At 36.1% G+C, this 26,131-nt stretch overlaps 2 protein-coding genes across 3 annotated transcripts in view; one reads left to right on the forward strand and one right to left on the reverse strand.

Annotated features, from left to right (window-relative positions):
• The window catches only part of hal (histidine ammonia-lyase), a 51,253-nt gene that overhangs the window by 21,827 nt on the left and 3,295 nt on the right, over nucleotides 1-26,131 (reverse strand). The window contains exons 2-8 of one of the 2 annotated variants that reach the window (XM_061894270.1): nucleotides 11,134-11,382; nucleotides 9,367-9,427; nucleotides 5,406-5,433; nucleotides 5,255-5,329; nucleotides 3,865-3,937; nucleotides 3,736-3,802; nucleotides 3,630-3,667 (exon numbers count right to left, since the gene is read on the reverse strand). In XM_061894270.1, coding sequence (XP_061750254.1) covers nucleotides 3,630-3,667; nucleotides 3,736-3,802; nucleotides 3,865-3,937; nucleotides 5,255-5,329; nucleotides 5,406-5,433; nucleotides 9,367-9,427; nucleotides 11,134-11,380 — 589 coding nt within the window. In that variant the 5' untranslated portion in view covers nucleotides 11,381-11,382. Of the gene's footprint in view, nucleotides 1-3,629; nucleotides 3,668-3,735; nucleotides 3,803-3,864; nucleotides 3,938-5,254; nucleotides 5,330-5,405; nucleotides 5,434-9,366; nucleotides 9,428-11,133; nucleotides 11,493-26,131 lie in introns of those variants that run through there. The other variant, XM_061894269.1, reaches the window with a different exon arrangement.
• Nucleotides 22,716-26,131, forward strand: part of elk3 (ETS transcription factor ELK3) — a 36,833-nt gene continuing 33,417 nt past the window's right edge. The window contains exon 1 of the mRNA XM_061894274.1: nucleotides 22,716-23,015. The gene's annotated coding sequence lies outside the window, so the exon portion shown is untranslated. The remainder of the gene's footprint in view (nucleotides 23,016-26,131) is intronic.

A 26,131-nucleotide genomic window follows, 5' to 3' on the forward strand; every position in this document is an offset into this window, starting at 1 on the left:
AATTTGGGAAATTCGGGAATTTTTTGGAACATGTTAAAAGACTCGAATGATCTGAATGAGTTGAAATGGTTGGTGTTGGAATTTTTCAAATGGGTCGAGAAATGTTGAAGTAGTAACATTTTTAATTGAGAAATTGTATTAAGGATTTCCAGGAATTTGGGGAAAAGCGGGAATTTTTCCAGTTCAAAAAACTGTTTGTGTGTCCTGATTAAAAGGAGTGTTTGGGTGGTTGAACGGTTGAAGTGGGTTGAAAAATGTGGAGGGAGTAGTCGACAGAAAAAAGGGTGAAAATATGGTTTGAAAAAAAGGGAATTCTGAGAATTCCTGAAATGTTCTAAACTTGTAAACATGATAGTTTGAATGTGTAGGATGAGTGGAATGTGTTGATGTTGGAATGGTTTGAAAAATGTGCTAATTGTGGAAGTTTCAAAAATGGACAAGTAATGTTGAATGGGGGAAAATGTCCCTGAAAACTGGGAATTCTTGGAAATCTGGGAATTTGTTACAATTGTTGAAAAAGGGCATCAGATTTTAAACAGGCTGAATATTTTGGTATTGGAACAGTTTGAATCGGGTGAAAAATGTGGAACTTTGAAAAACGTCTCATTCATTTCAATGGGAATTACATGGAATTTTGGGGATTTCGGGAAAAGCGGGAATTTTTGGGAAAATGTTTAAAGACTTGAATGATCTGAATGAGTTGAAATGGTTGGTGTTGGAATTTTTCAAATGGGTCGAGAAATGTTGAAGTAATGTTGAAGTAGTAACATTTTTAATTGAGAAATTGTATTAAGGATTTCCAGGAATTTGGGGAAAAGCAGGAATTTTTCCAGTTCAAAAAACGTTTTTTTGTGTCCTGATTAAGAGGCGTGTTTGGACGGTGGAACGGTTGAAGTGGTTTGAAAAATGTGGAAGGAGTATTCGACAGAAAAAGGGGTCAAAATAGGGTTTGAAAGAAAGGGAATTCAGAGAATTCATGGAATTTTTTGGAACTTGGAAACATGATAGTTTGAATGTCCAGGATGAGTGGAATGTGTTGATGTTGAAATGTTTTGAATGGGTTGAAAAATGTGCGAATTGTGGAAGTTTAAAACATGGATAATTTATTTTGCGATAGGGAAAATGTCCATAAAAACTGGAAATTCTTGGAAAACCCGCAAATTTATTTTTAATTTTTGAAGGATAACAGAAAATTTTGAACAGGCTGAATATTTTGGAGTTGGAACGCTTTGAATCGGATGAAAAATTTGGAACTTTGAAAAATGTCCCATTCATTTCAATGGGAAATTCATGGAAATTTGGGAAATTCGGGAAAAAGGGAATTTTTTGGAACATGTTAAAAGACTCGAATGATCTGAATGAGTTGAAATGGTTGGTGTTGGAATTTTTCAAATGTGTCGAATAATGTTGAAGTAGTAACATTTTTAATTGAGAAATTGTATTAAGGATTTCCAGGAATTTAGGGAAAAGCGGGAATTTTTCCAGTTCAAAAAACTTTTTTTGTGTCTTGATTAAGAAGCGTGTTTGGACGGTGGAACGGTTGAAGTGGGTTAAAAAGTGTGGAGGGAGTAGTCGACAGAAAAAAGGGTGAAAATATGGTTTGAAAAAAAGGGAATTCTGAGAATTCCTGAAATGTTCTAAACTTCTAAACATGATAGTTTGAATATCCAGGATGAGTGGAATGTGTTGATGTTGGAATGGTTTGAATGGGTTGAAAAATGTGCTAATTGTGGAAGTTTCAAAAATGGACAAGTAATGTTGAATGGGGGAAAATGTCCATGAAAACTGGGAATTCTTGGAAATCTGGGAATTTGTTAAAATTGTTGAAGAAGAGCACATGATTTTAAACAGGCTGAATAAGTTGGCATTGAAACAGTTTGAATCGGGTGAAAAATGTGAAACTTTGAAAAATGTCTCATTCATTTCAATGGGAATTACATGGAATTTTGGGGATTTCGGGAAAAGTGGGAATTTTTGGGAAAATGTTTAAAGACTTGAATGATCTGAATGAGTTGAAATGGTTGGTGTTGTAATTTTTCAAATGGGTCGAGAAATGTTGAAGTAGTAACATTTTTAATTGAGAAATTTTATTAGGAAATTCCAAAATTTGGGGAAAAGCGGGAATTTTTCCAGTTCAAAAAACTGTTTTTTGTGTCCTGATTAAGAGTTTGGACGGTGGAACGGTTGAAGTGTGTTGAAAAATGTGGAAGGAGTAGTTGACAGAAAAAAAGGGTCAGAATAGGGTTTGAAAGAAAGGGAATTGTGAGAATTTCTTGAATGTTTTTAACTTGGAAACATGATAGTTTGAATGTCCAGGATTAGTGGAATGGGTTGATGTTGAAATGTTTTGAATGGGTTGAAAAATGTGCGAATTGTGGAAGTTTAAAACATGGATAATTTATTTTGTGATTGGGAAAATGTCCATGAAAACTGGAAATTCTTGGAAAACCAGAGAATTTTGTTTTAATTTTTGAAGGATAACAGAAAATTTTGAACAGGCTGAATATTTCGGAGTTTGAACACTTTGAATCGGATGAACAATTTGGAACTTTGAAAAATGTCCCATTCATTTCAATGGAAATTTCATGGAAATTTGGGGATTTCGGGAAAAGCATGAATTTTGGGGAAAATGTTTAAAGACTTGAATGATCTGAATGAGTTGAAATGGTTGGTGTTGTAATTTTTCAAATGGGTCGAGAAATGTTGAAGTAGTAACATTTTTAATTGAGAAATGTTATTAGGAAATTCCAGGAATTTTGGGAAAAGCGGGAATTTTTCCAGTTCAAAAAACTGTTTTTTGTGTCCTGATTAAGAGTTTGGACGGTGGAACGGTTGAAGTGTGTTGAAAAATGTGGAAGGAGTAGTTGACAGAAAAAAAGGGTCAGAATAGGGTTTGAAAGAAAGGGAATTGTGAGAATTCCTTGAATGTTTTTAACTTGGAAACATGATAGTTTGAATGTCCAGGATGAGTGGAATGTGTTGATGTTGGAATGGTTTGAATGGGTTGAAAAATTGCGAATTGTGGAAGTTTAAAACATGGATAATTTATTTTGCGATAGGGAAAATGTCTACGAAAACTGGAAATTCTTCAGAAACTCGGGAATGTTTTTTAAATTGTTGAAGAATAGCAGACAATTTTGAACAGGCTGAATATTTTGGAGTTGGAACGGTTTCAATCGAATGAAAAATGTGGAACTTTTAAAAATGTCCCATTCATTTCAATGGGAATTTCATGGAAATTTGGGAAAAGCGGGAATTTTTTGGAACATGTTAAAAGACTCGAATGATCTGAATGAGTTGAAATGGTTGGTGTTGGAATGTTTTAAATGGGTCGAGAAATGTTGAAGTAGTAACATTTTGAATTGAGAAATGGTATTAAGGAAGTCCAGGAATTTTGAGAAAAGCAGGAATTTTTATAGTGCAAAAAACTGTTTTTGTGTCCTGACTAAGAGGCGTGTTTGGACGGTGGAACGGTTGAAGTGGGTTGAAAAATGTGGAAGGAGTAGTCGACGGAAAAAAAAAAAAAGAATTAATATGTGTGAATGCCTTGAAACAGTCACACAATTAAACATAGCTGTCAAAAATCAAGCATCAAAATGGTGTGTACTGCAGTTGTAGTTAGTTTATACCTGCCGAGTGTGAGCGCACCAGGTTCTCCTGCAGCTCCCTGTGCGGCACAGAGAAGACGTTTCACTCACAGAACAGAACGTTGTTGATCATTAAATACGTTTTTACTTCAGTTTGCTGACGGGGATGACAGTCCGAGCAAATTTGCCAAAACCGGTGGTGATCCCGTACACAACTGCCAGACACAAAGACAAATTCAGTCCAGGCACAAACTAAATTTGGTGACAAAACACCAACCTCTGTTTTCCTTCACGATGGTGTCCAGAAGCTCCCGGGATTGCACAACCTTCCTCTCGGCCTCCGCCGTCAGCTGAAAGGCGAGGCGGCGAACAGAGGTTAAAGGCCTACTGAAATGAGACTTTCTTATTCAAACGGGGATAGCAGGTCCATTCTATGTGTCATACATGATCATTTCGCGATATTGCCATATTTTTGCTGAGAGGATTTAGTAGAGAACATCCACGATAAAGTTAGCAACTTTTGGTCGCTAATAAAAAAGCCTTGCCTGTACCGGAAGTAGCAGACGATGTGCGCGTGATGTCACGGGTTGTGGAGCTCCTCACATCCGCACATTGTTTACAATCATGGCCACCAGCAGCGAGAGCGATTCGGACCGAGAAAACAACGATTTCCCCATTAATTTGAGCGAGGATGAAAGATTTGTGGATGAGAAAAGTGAGAGTGAAGGACTAGAACAAAAAATTAAAATAAATAAAAAATAGAAACTACATGGCAGAGCGATCAAATGTTATTGGACAAATTTCCTAGGATAATTCTGGAAAATTCCTTATCTGCTTATTGTGTTACTAGTGTTTTAGTGAGATCATATGGTCGTACCTGTACAACCTGAAAGTCGGAGGGGTGTGGCCACGGGTGTGGTGACCGCCAGTGTCTCCAAGGGAAGCCACGTTTCTCGATGAGGTGAAGGCAGCCAGGCTGAGATTTTTTTTTTTTCCCCTCCTCCACGGTGGAAGCATCCCACGGTCGGGGGCGGCCGTTGGGAGGAGGCAAGAGAGTCCGCAGCTGCTTCTTTGACAGCGCAGGAGGAACGACGCAACGGTGTACGCTAAGAGCCGACTTATTACCACCATTTTCTCACCGAAACCTGCCGGTTGACATGTGGTAGGGAACCATGTTCGCTTGACCGCTCTGTTCCATCGTAAAGCTTCACCGTCATCTTTCGGGAATGTGAACAAGGAAACACCGGCTGTGTTTGTGTTGCTGAAGGCGGCCGCAATACACTGCTTCCCACCTACATCTTTCTTCTTTGACGTCTCCATTATTCATTGAACAAATTGCAAAAGATTCGGCAACACAGATGTCCAGAATACTATGGAATTATGCGTTGATTAGAGAAGACTTATAGCCGTGAACGGTGCTGGAACCAAATGTCCTCTACAATGCGTGACGTCACGCGCACGCGTCATCATACTGCGACGTTATAGCATGATGCTTCCACGCGAAATTTAAAATTGCAATTTAGTAAACTAAAAAGGCCGTATTGGCATGTGTTGCAATGTTAATATTTCATCATTGATATATAAACTATCAGACCGCGTGGTCGGTAGTCGTGGGTTTCAGTAGGCTTTTAAGTTATCGGTGAGGCGTCAGAAGTGCGGCGCGTTACCTTGATCCTGTAGAGGCCTCTGCCGAGGTTGACCAGGTCTGTGGATGTCAGGCTGTTGCCATCCAAATAAATGTCCTGCACAAAACAACCCGGGAGGATGACAGTGTGTTGGAAAGAAGAGGGAAAAAAATTGGGAAATATTTCGACTCACATCTCCAGGCTCTCTGTAGGCTGCCGTGCTATGTTTGCATGATGCGTTCAAGGACAACAGTTAACAAATAGAAAATGGTGTTGAAGAAGCTTGCCAGAAGCTTGTGGATGGCTACCAAAAGCGCCTCATTGCAGTGAAACTTGCCAAGGGACTTGTCAGCAAATATTAATGTTGCTGTATGTATACTTTTGACCCAGCAGATTTTCTCACATTTTCAGTAGACCCATAATAAATTCATAAAAAAAGCAAACTTCATGAACGTTTTTTTTTTGGTGACCAAGTATGTGCTCCAATCACTCTATCACAAAAAAATAAGAGTTGTAGAAATGATTGGAAACTCAAGACAGCCATGACATTATGTTCTTTACAAGTGTATATAAACTTTTGACCAGGACTGTAAGTACCATTTTGAAAATATTTTAGTTAGCTTTTATTTGTTATGTATTTGTGGAGAGACGGAGCCGATGAGCCGACAGCGGGCTGGGAGAGATGGTTGTCCTGACCAAGATGGCGGCCAGGAGGCGGGGCATGCAGCAGAGTGGAGAGGCGGGGCACGCCTGGAGCGACACTGCAGCCATCAGCGTCAGGTGCGTACACCACACACCTGCGCTCAATCATTACATCTTCTGCTGCAGCATAAAAAGGGCGAGGGAAGAGCAATCGTGGCAGAAGTAGGCGAGAAATCCACGGCGAAGGAAAACCACAAGCACGACGAGCGAGACCCAGAACGAGATGAGCCCCCGCAGCGGACGCAGACGCCGGGCACCGAAAGGTATGCCGCGACCAACAGGAAGAGCCCGCGCGCTGGGAAGTGGCGCGACCGAATGGCCAGAAGACATGTTTGTTGAAAGAATAAACATAAGTCAAACCTGCTGCGATGCATCATTTACCGAGTGTCACTGCAACCCACACCAGGACGGCAGGAGATCCGTCACAGTATTTATTTAGTTTTTTTCATATTTGTATGTATTGTTTAACTATTGCAAAATGACACACAACAACTGTTTAAGTTGGTTTGAATAGGTTGAAAAATGTGCGAATTGCAGAAGTTTAAAAAATTGACAATTTACTTTGTATGGGGAAAATTTCCCTGAAAACTGGGAATTCTTGGAAATCTGGGAATTGTTTTCAATTGTTGAAGGACAGCAGACAATTTTGAACAGGCGGAATATTTTGGAGTTGGAATGGTTTGAATCGGATGAAAAATGTGGAACTTTGAAAAATGTTCCATTCGTTTTAATTGGAATTTCATGGACATTTAGGAATTCCGGGCAAAGCCGGAATTTTTGGGAAAATGTTAAAATACTTGAATGTTCTGAATGAGTTGAAATGGTTGGTGTTGGAATTTTTCAAATGGGTTGAGAAATGTTGAAGTAGTAGCATTTCTAATTGAAAAATGGTATTTCCAATTCAAAAAACAACTCCTTTTTTATTTTTTTTACGGTTAAATTCTGACGATTCCTGTAAATTAAAACCACTATCATTTTTAGGGTAAAATTATGGTGACGTAGCTGCTAGTTTTTTTACTGTAAATTCTTGCTTTTACAGTGAATTACTGTAAATTTGAAAGCCTATACCACCAATACTTTTACAGTACTGGCAACTGAGCTGCCAGTTGTTTTTTTACCGTTAAAATTTATAGTTGTTTTTTGAAATTTGAAGAACAATATCAATTTTATTTGTTCTATAAAATTTTGATGAGCGTGCTGACTTTTTTTACCGTAAAATCTACAGTTGTTGATTTTAAAGTGCCTTACTGTAAACAACAAATATTATCCCACTTTTATTTTTTACAATTAAATTCTGACATTTCCTGTCGATTAAACCCACTATTATTTTTAGGTTAAAACTACAGTGACAGAGTTGCTAGGTTGTTGTTTTTTTTAACTGTAAATTATACGGCCGCAGTTGAAGCTATAAGACTATACCACTGTTATTTTTACAGTACAACGCTGGCAACTGAGCTTTTTTTACCGTTAAAATCTACAGTGGTTTTTTGGGACATTTCCAAAACTATACCATATTTTTTTCTTTTGAAAATTTCGACGACTGCTGCCAGTTTTTTTTTTTTACTGTAAATTCTACGGCCGTTGTTTGCATTACTGTAAATTTGAAAGGCTATACCACCGTTATTTTTACAGTACAACGCTGGCAACTTAGCTTTTTTTTTACCGTTAAAATCTACAGTGGTTTTTTGAAATTTCAAAAACTATACCAAATTTTTTTCTTTCGGAAAATTTCGACGACTGCTGCCAGTTTTTTTTTACTGTAAAACTACTTTTTTTTTTTTTTTTAAATGATCACATTGTATCAAACTCTGATAACATTTACGACAGACTTTTTAAATCTTTTGTTTTACTATTAAAGCAGGTACATTACCATTCCTGTAAATTAAACCCACTTTTATTTTTAGAGTAAAATTATGGAGACGTAGCTGCCAGTTTTTTTTTCACTATAAATTCTTGTTTTTACAGTGAAGTACTGTAAATTTGAAAGACTATACCACAGTTATTTTACAGTACAAAGCTGGCAACTGAGTTGTTGTTTTTTACCGTCAAAACCTACAGTGGTTCTTTGACATTTCCAAAACTATACCAAATGTTTTTCTTTCGGAGAATTTCGACAACTGCTGCCATTTTTTTTAAACCGGAAAACTACATTAGAAAAAAATGTTTACATTCTATCAAACTCTGATAACATTTACGACAGACTTTTTTAAACTTTTCTTTTACTATTAAACCAGGTGCATGAAATTTCCTTTAAATTAAACCCACTTTTATTTTTAGGATAAAATTATGGTGACGTCGCTGCCAGTTTTTTTGTTTTTTTTACTGTAAATTCTACGGCCGTAGTTTGTACAGTGCATTACTGTAAATTTAAAAGACAATACCACTGTTATTTTTACAGTACAAAGCTGGCAACTGAATTTTTTTTTTTTAACGATTGGTATAGTTTTTTGACATTTACAAAACTATACCAATTTTTTTTTCCGTAAAATTCCGACAACTGCTACCAGTTTTTTTTTTACCGTAAAACTACTTTTTTTTCTTTTTAATGTTCACATTGTATCAAACTCTGATAACATTTACGACTGACTTTTTTTTAACTTTTCTTTTACTATTAAAGCAGGTACATGACCATTCCTGTAAATTAAACCCACTTTTATTTTTAGGGTGAAATTATGGTGGTGTAGCTGCTATTTTTTTTTCTTAACTGTAAATTCTTGTTTTTACAGTGAATTACTGTAAATTTGAAATACTACAGCACCGTTATTTTTACAGTACAATGCTATTTTATTTTGACGACTGTGCTGCCAGTTTTTTTGTTTGTTTTTATTTACCGTAAAACTACTTTTAAAAAAATGTTTACATTATATAAAACAAGCCAACAAACTCCGATAACATTTCTGATACACTTTTTTCAAACTTTTATTTTACTATTAATCCAGGTACATGATCATTCCTGTAAATTTAACACACCTTTGTTTGTATTTTTTAAAAGCTGCCACATTTTTTTTTACTGTAAATTCTACGCCCGTTGTTTGTACGGTGCATTACTGTAAATTTGAAAGACCATACCGCCGTTATTTTTACAGTAAAATGCAGGCAACTGAGCTTTTTTTTTTAAGTTGTTTTTTTGAAATTTGAAAATCTATACCGATTTTATTTCGACGACTGTACTGCCAGTTTTTTGTTTTTGTTTTTTTTTACCGTAAAACTACTTTTTAAAAAATGTTTATGTATAAAATAAGCTAAAAAAAACTCCAATAACAATTCTGGTAGACTTTTTGAACTTTTCTTTTACAATTAAAGCAACAAATCCTCATTAATGCGGAGTAAAATAAAAACATTTTCGTGTTATTTTCCCTTAGTACCAGTAGCTCGAGCCTAAGTCCCACCGGTGGCACTTGTGCCACAGCTTGAGCAACCAAAGTAAAAGACCGATGTATTTTTAAGGATACAGGTGGGACACTCCGGGTTGACACGATATGAAGTCCGGGGACATGGTGTCTCCTTCGATGGCTGAGAAGAAGAAGAGGAAGAAGAAGAATGTTAATACTTGACTGGGGCGATATAGCTCGGTTGGTAGAGCGGCCGTGCCAGCAACTTGAGGGTCGCAGGTTCGATCCCCGCTTCCGCCATCCTAGTCATTGCCGTTGTGTTGTCTTGGGCAAGACACTTTACCCACCTGCTCCCAGTGCCACCCACACTGCTTTAAATGTAAAAATTAGATATTGGGTTTCACTATGTAAAGCGCTTTGAGTCACTAGAGAAGGGGTCATCAGCGCGGTGTGGACGATTGAGGGAACCCCTCATGAAACAGTTCTGTAGTGATGAAGTAGTCTTGTAATTTTTCCCACACATACGTATTGCGCTCTACCACGGTATCGAGCACTATTCTCTGGATAATCCAATTAAGACACACACATATACATATGTATATATATATACATATATATATATATACATATATATATATACATACATACATATATATATATATATACAAATATATATATACATATATATACATATACATACATATATATATACATATACATATATACATACATACATACATACATATATATATACATACATACATATATATATATATACACATATATATACATATATATATACATACATACATATATATATATATACACATATATATACATATATATATACATACATACATACATATATACATATATATACAGTATATACATACATACATATATATATATACATATATACATACATACATACATATATACATACATACATACATATATACATACATACATATATATATACATACATACATATATATATACATACATATATATATATATATATATATATATATATATATACATACATACGGGAATAAGCGGTAGAAAATGGATGGATGGATGGATATACATATATATATATAAATATATATATATATATACCGTACTTCCTTGAATTGCCGCAGGGCGCTAATTATTTAAAACCTCTTATCACTCCTGCGCTTACCAAAGACATGCGGTAAAAGTAAGCATGCGCTAAATATTTTAAAACCTCTTTTCGCTCCGGCACTTACCAAAGGCATGCAGTAAAAAATTTAGTGTGATGTAAGATTAGACCTTAAATACTACTGAATAGCTCTTAATCTTTTTCCCTTTATGCGATTTCAAATTACCGGTATTGAAATCAGCCTCCTCCATTTTGAAAATGACGACAGGGGAAGAAGTGTCACTCGTGACGTCAGGAGCATGCACTAATTTTTTTGCTTAGCGAGTTTGACCCGGCAGTAATTCAAGGCAGGTGCATACTATATGCCCTGCGGCAATTCAAGGAAATACGGTATATAGATGTATTTATTAAAGGTAAATTGTGAGTGAATGTGAGTGTGAATGTTGTCTGTCTATCTGTGTTGGCCATGCGATGAGATGGTGACTTGTCCAGGGTGTACCCCGCCTTCCGTTAGATTGTAGCTGAGATAGGCGCCAGCGCCCCCCCGCGACCCCAAAAGGGAATAAGCGGTAGAAAATGGATGTTATATCTGGCAATTTATTTAAGTGTGTATCAAACTGGTAGCCTTCGCATTAATCAGTATATCAAGAAGTAGCTCCTGGTTTCAAAAAGGTCGGTGGCCCTTGCACTAGAGAAAAAGCGCTATATAAATATAATTCACTTCACTTCACTTTTATTTTTGAAAGAACGCTAATATTTCTCACCCAGGTCGACAAAGTCGTTATCCTCCAGGACATCATCGATGGTGTCCTCGGCGTCCAGCAGACCGAACCCCTGGCACCTGCGCACCACGAAGCGGATGTCCTTCAGCGCTTTGATGCCCCCGTTGTCCGGTTTGTTCTTCATGTAACGTTTGAGGGCTTCGTGGCCCAACCACTGGATGGTGTTGGCGGGGTCCCGGCACGGCACTGCCAGCCATTCATCTCGGACGTGGACGGTAAATCGAGGCATGGCTGCGGCGACAATAAAAAAGTGGAGTTCCAATAAGTCGCGGCTCTCCCCAACCCAAAAAAAAAAAGTACCAGCGAGTTGAGCGGGACCAATCAGACGTGGCGGCCGGATACCACGCCTCAACGCCGGGGTGACCTCCGAGGGTCGCTCGGTCACAAACACATTGGGACATAGTGACCGGGATGCACCTTTGTGATAAAAGTGCCAAAAAAACAACAAAAAAACCTTGAACGTTATGTTCTATCTTAACTTCCTGGGGGTGTTTGGACAAAAAATGACAAAAAAAAAAAGGTTTATAAATTAGCATTTAGAAACAGCGACATCCGGTCAAAAAAATTCGAAATAATGACCGAATGTGTACAAGTCCTGGGGTTGTATTTATCAAGCGTCTTAGAGTGCCATTTTACACTTAAGTCCTGAGAATTTGCGAAATTTAGTCCTACTTTGGACACAAAATGACAAAAAAAAACTGACATTAATCAGGTGTAAAAATTAGCATTTAGAAAAAGCGACATCCGGTCAAAAAATGTCAAAATAATGACAGAATGTGTACGAGTCCTTGGGTTGTATTTATCAAGGCTCTTTGAGTGCCATTTTACACTTAAGTCCTGAGAATTTGCGAAATTTAGTCCTACTTTGGACACAAAATGACAAAAAAAAACTGACATTAATCAGGTGTAAAAATTGGCATTTAGAAAAAGCGACATCCGGTCAAAAAAATGTCAAAATAATGACAGAATGTGTACGAGTCCTGGGGCTGTATTTATCAAGCATCTTAGAGTGCCATTTTACACTTAAGTCCTGAGAATTTGCCAAATTTAGTCCTAATTTGGACACAAAAATGACAACAACAAAAAACCCCCGACATTAAAAAGGTGTAAAATTTGCATTTCGAAACAGTGACATCCGGTCATAAAAATTTCAAAATAATGACAGAATGTGTACGAGTCCTGGGGTTGTATTTATCAAGCGTCTTAGAGTGCCATTTTACACTTAAGTCCTGAGAATTGGCGAAATTTAGTCCTACTTTGGACACAAAAATGACAAAAAAAACCCCGACATCAATCAGGTGTAAAATTTGCATTTATAAACAGTGACATCCGGTCAAAACAAACTCAAAATAATGACAGAATGTGTACGAGTCCTGGGGTTGTATTTATCAAGCGTCTTGGAGTGCCATTTTACACTTAAGTCCTGAGAATTTGCCAAATGTAGTCCTATTTTGGACACCAAAATGACAAAAAAAAAACCGACATAAATCAGGTGTAAAAATTAGCATTTATTAACAGTGACATCCGGTCAAAAACATTTCAAAATAATGACAGAATTTGTACGAGTCCTGGGGTTGTATTTATCAAACGTCTTAGAGTGCCATTTTACACTTAAGTCCTGAGAATTTGCCAAATTTAGTCCTATTTTGGACACCAAAATGACAAAAAAAACCCCGACATCAATCAGGTGTAAAATTAGCATTTAGAAACAGTGACATCCAGTCAAAAAAATTTCAAAATAATGACAGAATGTGTATGAGTCCTGGGGTTGTATTTATCAAGCGTCTTAGAGTGCCATTTTACACTTAAGTCCTGAGAATTTGCGAAATTTAGTCCTACTTTGGACACGAAATGACAAAAAACAAAAAAAAATCGACATCAATCAGATGTAAAATTTGCATTTAGAAACAGTGACATCCGGTCAAAAAAATTTCAAAATAATGACAGAATGTGTACGAGTCCTGGGGTTGTATTTATCAAGCGTCTTAGAGTGCCATTTTACACTTAAGTCCTGAGAATTTGCGAAATTTAGTCCTACTTTGGACACAAAAATGACAAAAAAAAACCCCGACATCAATGAGGTGTAAAATTTGCATTTAGAAACAGTGACATCCGGTCAAAAAAAATTCTAAATAATGACCGAATGCGTACAAGTCCTGGGGTTGTATTTATCAAGCGTCTTAGAGTGCCATTTTACACTTAAGTCCTGAGAATTTGCGAAATTTAGTCCTACTTTGGACACAAAAATGACAAAAAAAAAACTCGACATTAAATAGGTGTAAAATTTGCATATAGAAAAAGTGACATCCGGTCAAAAAAATTTCAAAATAATGACAGAATGTGTACAAGTCCTGGGGTTGTATTTATCAAGCGTCTTAGAGTGCCATTTTACACTTAAGTCCTGAGAATTTGCGAAATTTAGTCCTACTTTGGACACAAAAATGACAAAAAAAAATCGACATCAATCAGATGTAAAATTTGCATTTAGAAACAGTGACATCCGGTCAAAAAAATTTCAAAATAATGACAGAATGTGTACGAGTCCTGGGGTTGTATTTATCAAGCGTCTTAGAGTGCCATTTTACACTTAAGTCCTGAGAATTTGCGAAATTTAGTCCTACTTTGGACACAAAAATAAAAAATAAAAACCGACATCAATCAGGTGTAAAAATTTACATTTAGAAACAGTGACATCCGGTCAAAAAAAATTCAAAATAATGACAGAATGTGTACGAGTCCTGGGGTTGTATTTATCAAGCGTCTTAGAGTGCCATTTTACACTTAAGTCCTGAGAATTTGCGAAATTTAGTCCTACTTTGGACACAAAATGACAAAAAACAAAAAAAAATCGACATCAATCAGATGTAAAATTTGCATTTAGAAACAGTGACATCCGGTCAAAAAAATTTCAAAATAATGACAGAATGTGTACGAGTCCTGGGGTTGTATTTATCAAGCGTCTTAGAGTGCCATTTTACACTTAAGTCCTGAGAATTTGCAAAATTTAGTCCTACTTTGGACACAAAAATGACAAAAAAAAAACCGACATCAATGAGGTGTAAAATTTGCATTTAGAAACAGTGACATCCGGTCAAAAAAAATTCTAAATAATGACCGAATGTGTACAAGTCCTGGGGTTGTATTTATCAAGCGTCTTAGAGTGCCATTTTACACTTAAGTCCTGAGAATTTGCGAAATGTAGTCCTACTTTGGACACAAAAATGACAAAAAAAAACCCCGACATCAATGAGGTGTAAAATTTGCATCTAGAAACAGTGACATCCGGTCAAAAAAAATTCTAAATAATGACCGAATGTGTACAAGTCCTGGGGTTGTATTTATCAAGCGTCTTAGAGTGCCATTTTACACTTAAGTCCTGAGAATTTGCGAAATTTAGTCCTACTTTGGACACAAAAATGACAAAAAAAAAACTCGACATTAAATAGGTGTAAAATTTGCATATAGAAAAAGTGACATCCGGTCAAAAAAATTTCAAAATAATGACAGAATGTGTACGAGTCCTGGGGTTGTATTTATCAAGCGTCTTAGAGTGCCATTTTACACTTAAGTCCTGAGAATTTGTGAAATTTAGTCCTACTTTGGACACAAAAATAAAAAATAAAAACCGACATCAATCAGGTGTAAAAATTTACATTTAGAAACAGTGACATCCGGTCAAAAAAAATTCAAAATAATGACAGAATGTGTACGAGTCCTGGGGTTGTATTTATCAAGCGTCTTAGAGTGCCATTTTACACTTAAGTCCTGAGAATTTGCGAAATTTAGTCCTACTTTGGACACAAAAATGACAAAAAAAAACCTCGACATTAAATAGGTGTAAAATTTGCATATAGAAAAAGTGACATCCGGTCAAAAAAATTTCAAAATAATGACATAATGTGTACGAGTCCTGGGGTTGTATTTATCAAGCGTCTTAGAGTGCCATTTTACACTTAAGTCCTGAGAATTTGCGAAATTTAGTCCTACTTTGGACACAAAAATAAAAAATAAAAACCGACATCAATCAGGTGTAAAAATTTACATTTAGAAACAGTGACATCCGGTCAAAAAAAATTCAAAATAATGACAGAATGTGTACGAGTCCTGGGGTTGTATTTATCAAGCGTCTTAGAGTGCCATTTTACACTTAAGTCCTGAGAATTTGCCAAATGTAGTCCTATTTTGGACACCAAAATGACAAAAAAAACCCCGACATCAATCAGGTGTAAAAATTAGCATTTAGAAACAGTGACATCCGGTCAAAAAAATTTCAAAATAATGACAGAATGTGTACGAGTCCTGGGGTTGTATTTATCAAGCGTCTTAGAGTGCCATTTTACACTTAAGTCCTGAGAATTGGGAAATTTAGTCCTACTTTGGACACAAAAATGACAAAAAAAAAACCGACATCAATCAGGTGTAAAATTTGCATTTATAAACAGTGACATCCGGTCAAAACAAACTCAAAATAATGACAGAATGTGTACGAGTCCTGGGGTTGTATTTATCAAGCGTCTTAGAGTGCCATTTTACACTTAAGTCCTGAGAATTTGCCAAATGTAGTCCTATTTTGGACACCAAAATGACAAAAAAAAAACCGACATCAATCAGGTGTAAAAATTAGCATTTAGAAACAGTGACATCCGGTCAAAAAAATTTCAAAATAATGACAGAATGTGTACGAGTCCTGGGGTTGTATTTATCAAGCGTCTTAGAGTGCCATTTTACACTTAAGTCCTGAGAATTTGCGAAATTTAGTCCTACTTTGGACACAAAATGACAAAAAACAAAAAAAAAATCGACATCAATCAGATGTAAAATTTGCATTTAGAAACAGTGACATCCGGTCAAAAAAATTTCAAAATAATGACAGAATGTGTACGAGTCCTGGGGTTGTATTTATCAAGCGTCTTAGAGTGCCATTTTACACTTAAGTCCTGAGAATTTGCCAAATTTAGTCCTACTTTGGACACAAAAATGACAAAAAAAAAACTCGACATTAAATAGGTGTAAAATTTGCATATAGAAAAAGTGACATCCGGTCAAAAAAATTTCAAAATAATGACAGAATGTGTACGAGTCCTGGGGTTGTATTTATCAAGCGTCTTAGAGTGCCATTTTACACTTAAGTCCTGAGAATTTGCGAAATTTACAAACATAAGAATAAAAGCTATTTATCCACTCTCTGTGCCGTGAGATACGATCTGGTGTGCCGGAGTAGATGATCTAGTTAGGGGTCACCAACCTTTTTGAAACCAAGAGCTACTTCTTGGGTACTGATTAATGCGAAGGGCTACCAGTTTGATACACACTTGAATAAGTTGCCAGAAATAGCCAATTTGCTAAATTTACCTTTAACTCTATGTTATTATTAATAATTAATGCTATTTATCTTTTTTGATTGATTGATTGATATTTTTATTAGTAGATTGCACAGTACAGTACATATTCCGTACAATTGACCACTAAATGGTAACACCCCAATAAGTGTTTCAACTTGTTTAAGTCCACGTTAATCAATTCATGTGGAAACACTGATCAATTAATGATTTCTCACAATAAATATACATTTTTGATGACAAAAATTTGTTAAAATCCAATCTGCACTCTGTTAGAATATATAACAAATTGGACCAAGCTATATTTCTAACAAAGACAAATCATTATTTCTTCTAGATTTTCCAGAACAAAAATTTTAAAAGAAAATTCAAAAGACTTTAAAATAAGATTTAAATTTGATTTTACAGATTTCCTTTTTTTATTTTAATCATAAGTTTGAAGAAATATTTCACAAATATTCTTCGTCGAAAAAACAGAAGCTAAAATGAAGAATTACATTTATTATTCTTTAAAATAAAAAATAATACATTTACTTGAACATTGATTTAAATTGTCAGGAAAGAAGAGGAAGGAATTTAAAAGGTATATGTGTGTAAAATCCTAAAATCATTTCTAAGGTTGTATTTTTTCTCTAAAATTTTCTGAAAGTTATAAGAAGCAAAGTAAAAAAAATTAATGAATTTATTTAAACAAGTGAAGACCAAGTCTTTAAAATATTTTCTTGGATTTTCAAATTCTATTTGAGTTTTGTCTCTCCTAGAATTAAAAATGTCGAGCAAAGCTTGCTAGTAAATAAATACAATTTAAAAAATAGAGGCAGCTCACTGGTAAGTGCTGCTATTTGAGCTATTTTTAGAACAGGCCAGCGGGCGACTCATCTGGTCCTTACGGGCGACCTGGTGCCCGCGGGCACCGCGTTGGTGACCCCTGCTCTATCCACTAGGCCACTGAGTAGGAATGAATTTGTCACAGGGGCATTTTTTACCACTGTTACATGGCCTTTCCTTTTAACAACACTCAGTAAACGTTTGGGAACTGAAGAGACACATTTTTGAAGCTTTTCAGGTGGAATTCTTTCCCATTCTTGCTTGATGTACAGCTAAAGTTGTGCAACAGTCCGGGGTCTCCGTTGTGGTATTTTAGGCTTCATAATGCGCCACACATTTTCAATGGGAGACAGGTCTGGACTACAGGCAGGCCAGTCTAGTACGCGCACTATTTTACTATGAAGCCACGCTGTTGTAACACGTGGCTTGGCATCGTCTTGCGAAATAAGCAGGGGCGTCCATGATAATGTTGCTTGGATGGCAACTTATGTTGCTCCAAAACGTGTATGTACCTTTCAGCATTAATGGTGCCTTCACAGATGTGTAAGTTACCCATGCCTTAGGATCTAATACACCCCCATACCATCACAGATGCTGGCTTTTCAACTTTGCGCTTAAAACAATCCGGATGATTCTTTTCCTCTTTGTTCCGGAGGACACGACGTCCACATTTTCCAAAAACGATTGGAAATGTGGACTCGTCAGACCACAGAACACTTCTCCGCTTTGCATCAGTCCATCTTAGATGAGCTCGGGGCCAGCGAAGCCGGCGGCGTTTCTGGGTGTTGTTGATAAATGGCTTTGGCTTTGCATAGTAGAGTTTGAACTTGCACTTACAGATGTAGCGACCAACTGGGGTTACTGACAGTGGTTTTTTGAAGTGTTCCTGAGCCCACGTGGTGATATCCTTTACACACCGACGTCGCTTTTTGATGCATCGAATGTTGGTAATATCATCGCTTACGTGCAGTGATTTCTCCAGATTCTCTGAAACTTTTGACGATATTATGGAGCGTAGATGGTGAAATCTCCTAAATTCCTTGCAATAGCTGGTTGAGAAATGTTGTTTTTAAACTGTTGGACAATTTGCTCACGCATTTGTTGACAAAGTGGTGACCCTCGCCCCGTCCTTGTTTGTGAACGACTGAGCATTTCACGGAAGCTTGTTTTATACCCAATCACGGCACCCACCTGTTCCCAATTAGCCTGTTCACCTGTGGAATGGTGTTTGATGAGCAGTCCCCAACTTTCTCATTCTTTTTTGTCACTTGTGCCAGCTTTTTTGGAAACATGTTACAGGCATCAAATTCCAAATGTGCTAAGATTTGCAACAAATAGTTTTCCAGTTGGAACATTAAATATCTTGTCTTTGCAGTCTATTCAATTGAATATAAGTTGAAAATTATTTGCAAATGGTTGTATTCTGTTTTTATTTACCATTTACACAACGTGCCAACTTCGCTGCTTTTGGGTTTTGCATCTGGGAGAGTGGACTTCCATGGTAGATCCATCAAACACACCATCAGCAGCTTTCCCATGTTTTCATGGCTAAATTTTTGTCGTTTGGATATCATTGCCATGCATACTTGCCAAGATTTTCCGGGAGACTCCCGAAATTCAGCGCCTCTCCCGAAAACCTCTTGGAATAAATTTTCTCCCAAAAATCTCACGGAATTCAGCCGGCGCTGGAGGCCACGCCCCCTCCAGCTCCTTGCGGACCTGAGTGGGGACAGCCTGTTTTCACGCCCGCTTTCCTGTTATATAAACAGCCTGCCTGCCCAATCACGTTACAACATCTACGGATTTGGATAAAAAACTGTACACACAAGCAGAAGAACGAGGAAGTTACAGCCATGGCGACACCGTCTGTAATAGAGTGATTTTATGTTGTCTGTCCCCATCTCCTGGTGAATGTTGGCTATAGCGTTATGGGGTTGCTTTTTGATTGGCCAACGATTTACGTGGTGTTGTGCACCTGACGGCAAGTGAGGGAGTCTGTTCTGAAGTCCACAGTAAAGAGACGTAACTCCATCATTCGCCTGGTTATTGACTCCAACCCAATATATTACACCGTCGACGAGCAAAATGAAGAAATAAATGGCAGAATAAAGGTTACTCAAATAGCGAAAGGTAAGTGTTGTTGTTGTTTTTTTTAGTAACCAGCAAGCACAGTAGAGTTAGTAGAACAACTGTGTTTTTATAAGTGTATTTGATAGGTGCCGTCTGAAAGTCAACTATTTATTTTATTTATATATATAATAAAATACATATATATATATATATATATATATATATATATATATATAGCTAGAATTAACTGAAAGTCAAGTATTTCATACACATATATATATATGAAATATATATGAAATACTCAAGTTGGTGAATTGTAGATGTAAATATACTCCTCCCCTCTTAACCACGCCCCCCGCCCCAACCACGCCTCCACCCCCCCTTCACACACCCCACCTCCCGAAATCGGAGGTCTCAAGGTTGGCAAGTATGTTGCCATGTTCCTGGCTGGAGTTTGGCTCCTTCTGCTTCAGTGTGGTGCAGACAGGCAAATCGCTTCCCTAAGTCGGCGACACACTCCGTCATGTTTTCGATGATTTCCTTCTTTAATTCCGTGACATCCGCTTCATCTTCTCAGCCATGACTTTCAAAATCACTTTCTTCCTTCCCGTGGTCGGAAAAACTAAGTCACTTCCGTCTTAAACTGTAAACTAATGCTAGCGAGTAAAACCGGATTGTATTGGTAGGATCTTACGAGGTTTAACTGTGAAACTGGCAAGGATGATCTAATAGCGGGGATCCTTGTAACTAAATTTTTTTTTACCTGAGAGACAGTTCTTATTTTAAAACACTCCGAAGTTGAGGTACCACTGTATTCAGCAAGAAATTCAACTTTATATTACCTATGTTATACTACAATAAACATGTCAGAATACAAACATGAAGGCACCGCCAGCAGCATTAGAAGTGATGGATGGTGAGTTCAGGGACAGAGGGTTTTTTTTGGGTTTTTTTTTAGATCATTGCAGTTTGGAAGACAGGCTCAGCTGTCAAGATGTCATCTCCTGCATGACGATGAGTTGGGACAAAGAGATCAGACCAGGTAGTCAGAAAATCCTTTGTGGCAAAACTTCTGGCTGGTTTTTGCAGGAGCCCGGATAGTTCCTGAATGCACCATACTGGAAATGGAACTGGCAGTTTAAATTTAAATTGAAGACGTTGGTTCAAACATGCTGAAACGTGAATGTATTTTCTCTGTCATAAGTCTACAAATATATATAAATAAATACATGAAAATAATTGTAATCATTGCATAAATGGAAATACTTGGATCTACGAATTGTCCTTGAAAGTACCACACAGACCCAACTGATGTTCTCTTAACTGTGGCACATGTACCACTAATGGTACGTGGGCTCCATCTAGTGGTAGACCAAAGAATCACTTGATTAAAGTACAGTGTTTTATTTCCCTATATTTACTGCGTGTAAAATTTAGTCACACTTGTTAAAAAAAACTTCTGCCTTGTTTTAATGACTACTTGGGCCTACTACGCTCCTGTATTTTAATTTTGGTACAAACCCAAAAACCAGCGAAGTTGGCATGTTGTGTAAATGGTAAATAAAAACAGAATACAATGATTTTCAAATCATTTTCAACTTATATTCAATTGAATAAACTGCAAAGACAAGATATATAACATTCCAACTGGAAAACTTTGTTGTTTTTTGGCAAATATCAGCTCATTTGGAATTTCATGCATGCAACATGTTTCAAAAAATCTGGCACAGGTGGCAAAAAAGACTGAGAATCTGGAGAAATCACTGCACGTAGGCGAAAATACTACAAACCTTCGATCACTCAGGCGGTACTGCATGAAAAAGTGTGCAAAGGATATCACCACATGGGCTCAGGAACACTTCAGAAAACCACTGTCAGTAACTCCAGTTTGTCGCTACATCTGTAAGTGCAAGCCAAAACTGTACTATGCAAAGCGAAAGCCATTTATCAACAACACCCAGAAACGCCTCCAGCTTCGCTGGGCCTGAGCTCATCTAAGATGGACTGATGCACAGTTTTTAAAAGTGTTCCAAAATTGTTTTTTGGAAACTGTGGACGTCGTGTCCTCCGGAACAAAGAGGAAATTAACCATCCGGATTGTTCTAAGGGGAAAGTTGAAAAGCCAGCATCTGTGATTGTATGGAGGTGTTTTAGTGCCCAAGGCATGGGTAACTTACACTTCTGTGAAGGCACCATTAAGGCTGAAAGGTACATACAGGTTTTGGAGCGACATATGTTGCCATCCAAGCAACGTTAAAATGGACGCCGCTGCTTATTTCAGCAAGATGATGCCAAGCCACGTGTTACAACATCGTGGCTTCATAGTAAAAGAGTGCCTGTGTATATATATATATATATATATATATATATATATATATATATATATATATATATTTATATATATATATATATATATATATATATATATATATATATATATACACACACCGGTATATGAAATATACCGTATTTCCTTGAATTGCCGCAGGGCATATAGTATGCGCCTGCCTTGAATTACTGCCGGGTCAAACTTGCTTCGCGAAATAATTAGCGCATGCTTGGTATTACCGCCTGGTCAAACTTGTTACACTTCTCCTGTCATCACTTTCAAAATGGAGGAGGCTGATTTCAATACCGGTAATTTGAAATAGCATAAAGGGAAGAAGATTAGGGGCTATTCAGTAGGATTTAAGGTCCAAGCTTACATCACATTGACATTTTTACTGCATGTCTTTGGTAAGTGCCGGAGTGAGAAAAGGTTTTAAAATAATTAGTGCATGCTTACTTTTACTGTATGCCTTTGGCAAGCGCTGGAGTGAGAAGAGGTTTCAAATTAATTAACGACCCGGCGGCAATTCAAGGAAATACGGTATATGAAATACTCGAGTTGGTGAATTATACTGCTCCCCTCTTAACCACGCCCCCCGCCCGTAACCACGCCTCCGCCCCACCCTCGACCACGCCCCACACTTCCCGAAATCTGAGGTCTCAAGGTTGGCAAGTATGACAATGGTACATTATTATAAATATTGAGTTGGAAAAAATATTTTTTGGACCAATTAGGTGAAGTTGCATACTTTCCCACGGCACACCAGACAAAAACACTGCTGTAGATTATGTAAATATATGCCTAAATACTTACAGTGTATATTAAATTATCTTATATATGGTAAGTAAATATTCCCTTAAGGGTTTTTAAAAATGTTGACAACAAAACAGGACAAACGTCGTCGTGTTTTTGGAAGTAACGCTGAATAACGAGATGTTCCTGAAAGCACCATTACAGCCACCGAAGCAATGATGTCAGTTCAGGGGCTGTCGGATTTTTTTTTTTTTTTGGCTCGCCATGTGTGCCGACTGCCGTCCGTCAGCGGGTAGGCAGAGGAGGGGAGGAAAAGTGTGTTTACACAGACGGCAGAGCGCCTGGGGAATCGTCGGCGAGAGGAAGTGAGCCGGCTCTGCGTCTGCCTGCTTCTGACTTCCTGCTCCGAAAAAGAAAAAGAGGCAGGATCCGATTTCAAGAGCAGCACAAGCCGTGTTGTAGCAAGCATGGACACACAAGGAATCTCGCCAGCGTCGCGCTAAAGTTCCTCGGACGGGGAAGAAAGGCCAAGGAAGCGATCGCAGGTAAAGTTCGTGTTTTTAAACTTAATCATATTCCTGTTTCTGGGCGACGAGTTAGTTGTGTGATCGGAACCAAACTCTGTTCGGGGCAATGAACGCAACACGAATAGCTTTTATAAGCAACATTTTTTTTTCAAAACTATTAACTAAAAATGGAGACGAATGTGGGGGAGAAGATAACAACAAAGACGAAATCACAATAAAGAGACGTGGACTTTTTTTTTTTTTTTTTTTCGGTCCATGGTGTGTGAGAACAGGAAGCGAGCGAGATGCGTTCAGGGCCAAGTAATGTCTGCACACGACGTCTGTAATCTTATTAGGAGTTTCCGTTGGGCCAACACTGCGGGGCTTTGTGCGCCCACTGGGGACATGTCAGCCCGAGCATCCCGGCCCACAATGCCCGCAATCATCCGGTGACTCACCCGGGAAGAGTTTGTTGTTTACCGAGTCTGAGCTCAGCTTGTCAGACCTCGAAAACTACTGTCTGCCTAATATTCATCTTGACTAGAATAAACTGCACTTGAAGCTACTGTATGGAGTTTTCCCAAAATGTAACTTGGTATAAAATATGTTACACTTTATGTGTAATTAAATAGTTTTATTATGATTGCATACATTTTTTAGGAGGGCAATTATTTAATGGTAGGATTAGTATTACGTTGTATTCACAAATACATTACAGGAAGTTAAACTGTATTCAAAATGTTTCCATATATAGAAATATTAAATTATTTTTTTTGCATTAAAACAATCTATTAAAATCACGATTGAAATTGTGTAAAAATATATTTTTTAGTGTTTTTTTTAAACAAAATGACAATTATTGTCATATATATATATATATATACACAGTATATTATTTTGACATTTTTCAGAATTGTTTTTGTACTAATTTATTTTTCAACTGTAAAGCATTTTTTTTAATTAGAATGCATATATATATATATCTATATATTAATATTTTTCTGAAATTTTTGTACACTTATTTTTCAACTGTGATTTTTTTTAAGGCTTTTTTTTTTTTTTTTTAACTAACAACTCCCACTTAAACAGATATTGAGCAAATATAACAATTATTTACATTATTTTCCTGAGAGTAAAAAAATGAAATCTTTTTTGGAAAGTAAAAAGATGTAATAAAAAAAATATTAATAATAAAAATTAAAAAATTAAATATATATATAAAAACTGACAATTATTGAAATATATATTATGTTAACATTTTTCTGAATTTTTTGTACAAATTTATTTTTCAACTGTAAAGCTTTTTTTTTTTTTTTTTAACTCCCACTTCAACAGATATTGAGCAAATATACAAAAAATATTTACATTAATTTCCTGGGAATAAAAAAATGAAATCTTTTTTGGAAGGTAAAAAGATGTAATTAAAAAAAAATTAAAAAATGACAATGTCATTGAGAATACATATATATATATATATATACATATATATATATTTCTGAAAATTTTGTACACTTATTTTTCAACTGTATTAACAACCCACTTAAACAGATATTGAGCAAATATAAAAATTATTTACATTATTTTCCTGAGAGTAAAAAAGTTAAATCTTTTTTGGAAGGTAAAATGATGTATTTAAAAAAAAAAAAAAAAGAAATATATATATATATATATATATATATATATATATATATATATACACATATAAACAAAAAGACAATTATTGAAATATATATTATGTTAACATTTTTCTGAATTTTTTTGTACAAATTTATTTTTCAACTGTAAATCTTTTTTTTTTTTACCCCACTTCAACAGATATTGAGCAAATATAAAAAAATAAAATATTTACATTAATTTCCTGGGCATAAAAAAATGAAATCTTTTTTGGAAGGTAAAAAGATGTAATTAAAAAAAATATATATATAAAAAGAAAATGACAGTTATTGTGTATAAATATTTATATATTTAATTTTTTTTAAATTGTTGATTAAAAAAAAAAGAAATCTTTTTTGGAAGACAAAAAGATGTCATTTTTAATTGTTTAAAAAAAGAAAAGAAAAACAAAATGACCCAAAAAAATCCTATTAAAATCACCATTGAAAAATTGACCAAAAAGGAAGCAACAGAATGTTACTATATAAAAAAATTTGCAATATTTTGGGGGGAAATAAATGTAACAATATTTTGGGGGAAATTAAAAGGAAGTAATTTTAAGTATTTAAAAAAAAAATGCTACTATTGACATTAAAAATATTTACATATGTCCGCTTTTATTAGAATTTTTAGGGTTGCAGCTATCAATTAGCTAAGATATCAAGTATTTTATTGATTACTTTGTTCGATTAATCGCATACAACAGTGGTTCTCAAACTTTTTTTACCAAGTACCATCCATCCATCCATTTTCTACCGCTTATTCCCTTTGGGGTCGCTGGTGCCTACCCCCTCAGAAAAAAACTTAATGCACCAACGAAAAAATACAGTAGTGTAGTAGTCCTAAGCAGGCATCAAAAACAAGGAAAATGCTTTATTTAACAAGTACATTTAATAGTTTTGGCCGTGACTGTAACATTACACAGTTTGAATACCAACACTGTGTTTGACTATAGGAAAATACAACACTGTACTTTGATCAAGTGATTCTATGGCGTACAACTCGGTAGAGCCCGTGTAAAAAAAACACTTTTCTTTTCAATGTGTATTTCAGAGGAAATAGTTTAAATAAACAACAATTCTTATGCCTGGCACAACCTTTAGTCTTTTTCCCTAAATACACATAATCAACAATAAAGGGGAACTGCACTTTTTTTTTTTCTATCTTTTGCAATCATTAAAAATGACCTGACGACAGATGGACTACAAAAAAAAAGGCTTTCGAAATATTAAGTACATTCAATCAAAATCCGCTTACAATGGAGCCTATGGGAGCTGTTCAATTCTGCCTATAGAGCCTCTAACAAAACATCCTAACACCTCCATTACGGTTTTATAAATATGATGTAAGTACATAAATATATATAATGTAGTAACATTCCTAATAACATGTAATATATACATGATGTAAGTATATATGTAATGTAGTAACATGGCTGTCAAAGTGTCCCGACTTGTCGGATTATATTCTCAGCCATCTACTATCCAGGTGAGATGCATGAT

This window comes from Nerophis ophidion, linkage group LG03, assembly GCF_033978795.1.
Source record: "Nerophis ophidion isolate RoL-2023_Sa linkage group LG03, RoL_Noph_v1.0, whole genome shotgun sequence".
In the NCBI taxonomy this organism is placed as follows: domain Eukaryota; kingdom Metazoa; phylum Chordata; class Actinopteri; order Syngnathiformes; family Syngnathidae; genus Nerophis; species Nerophis ophidion.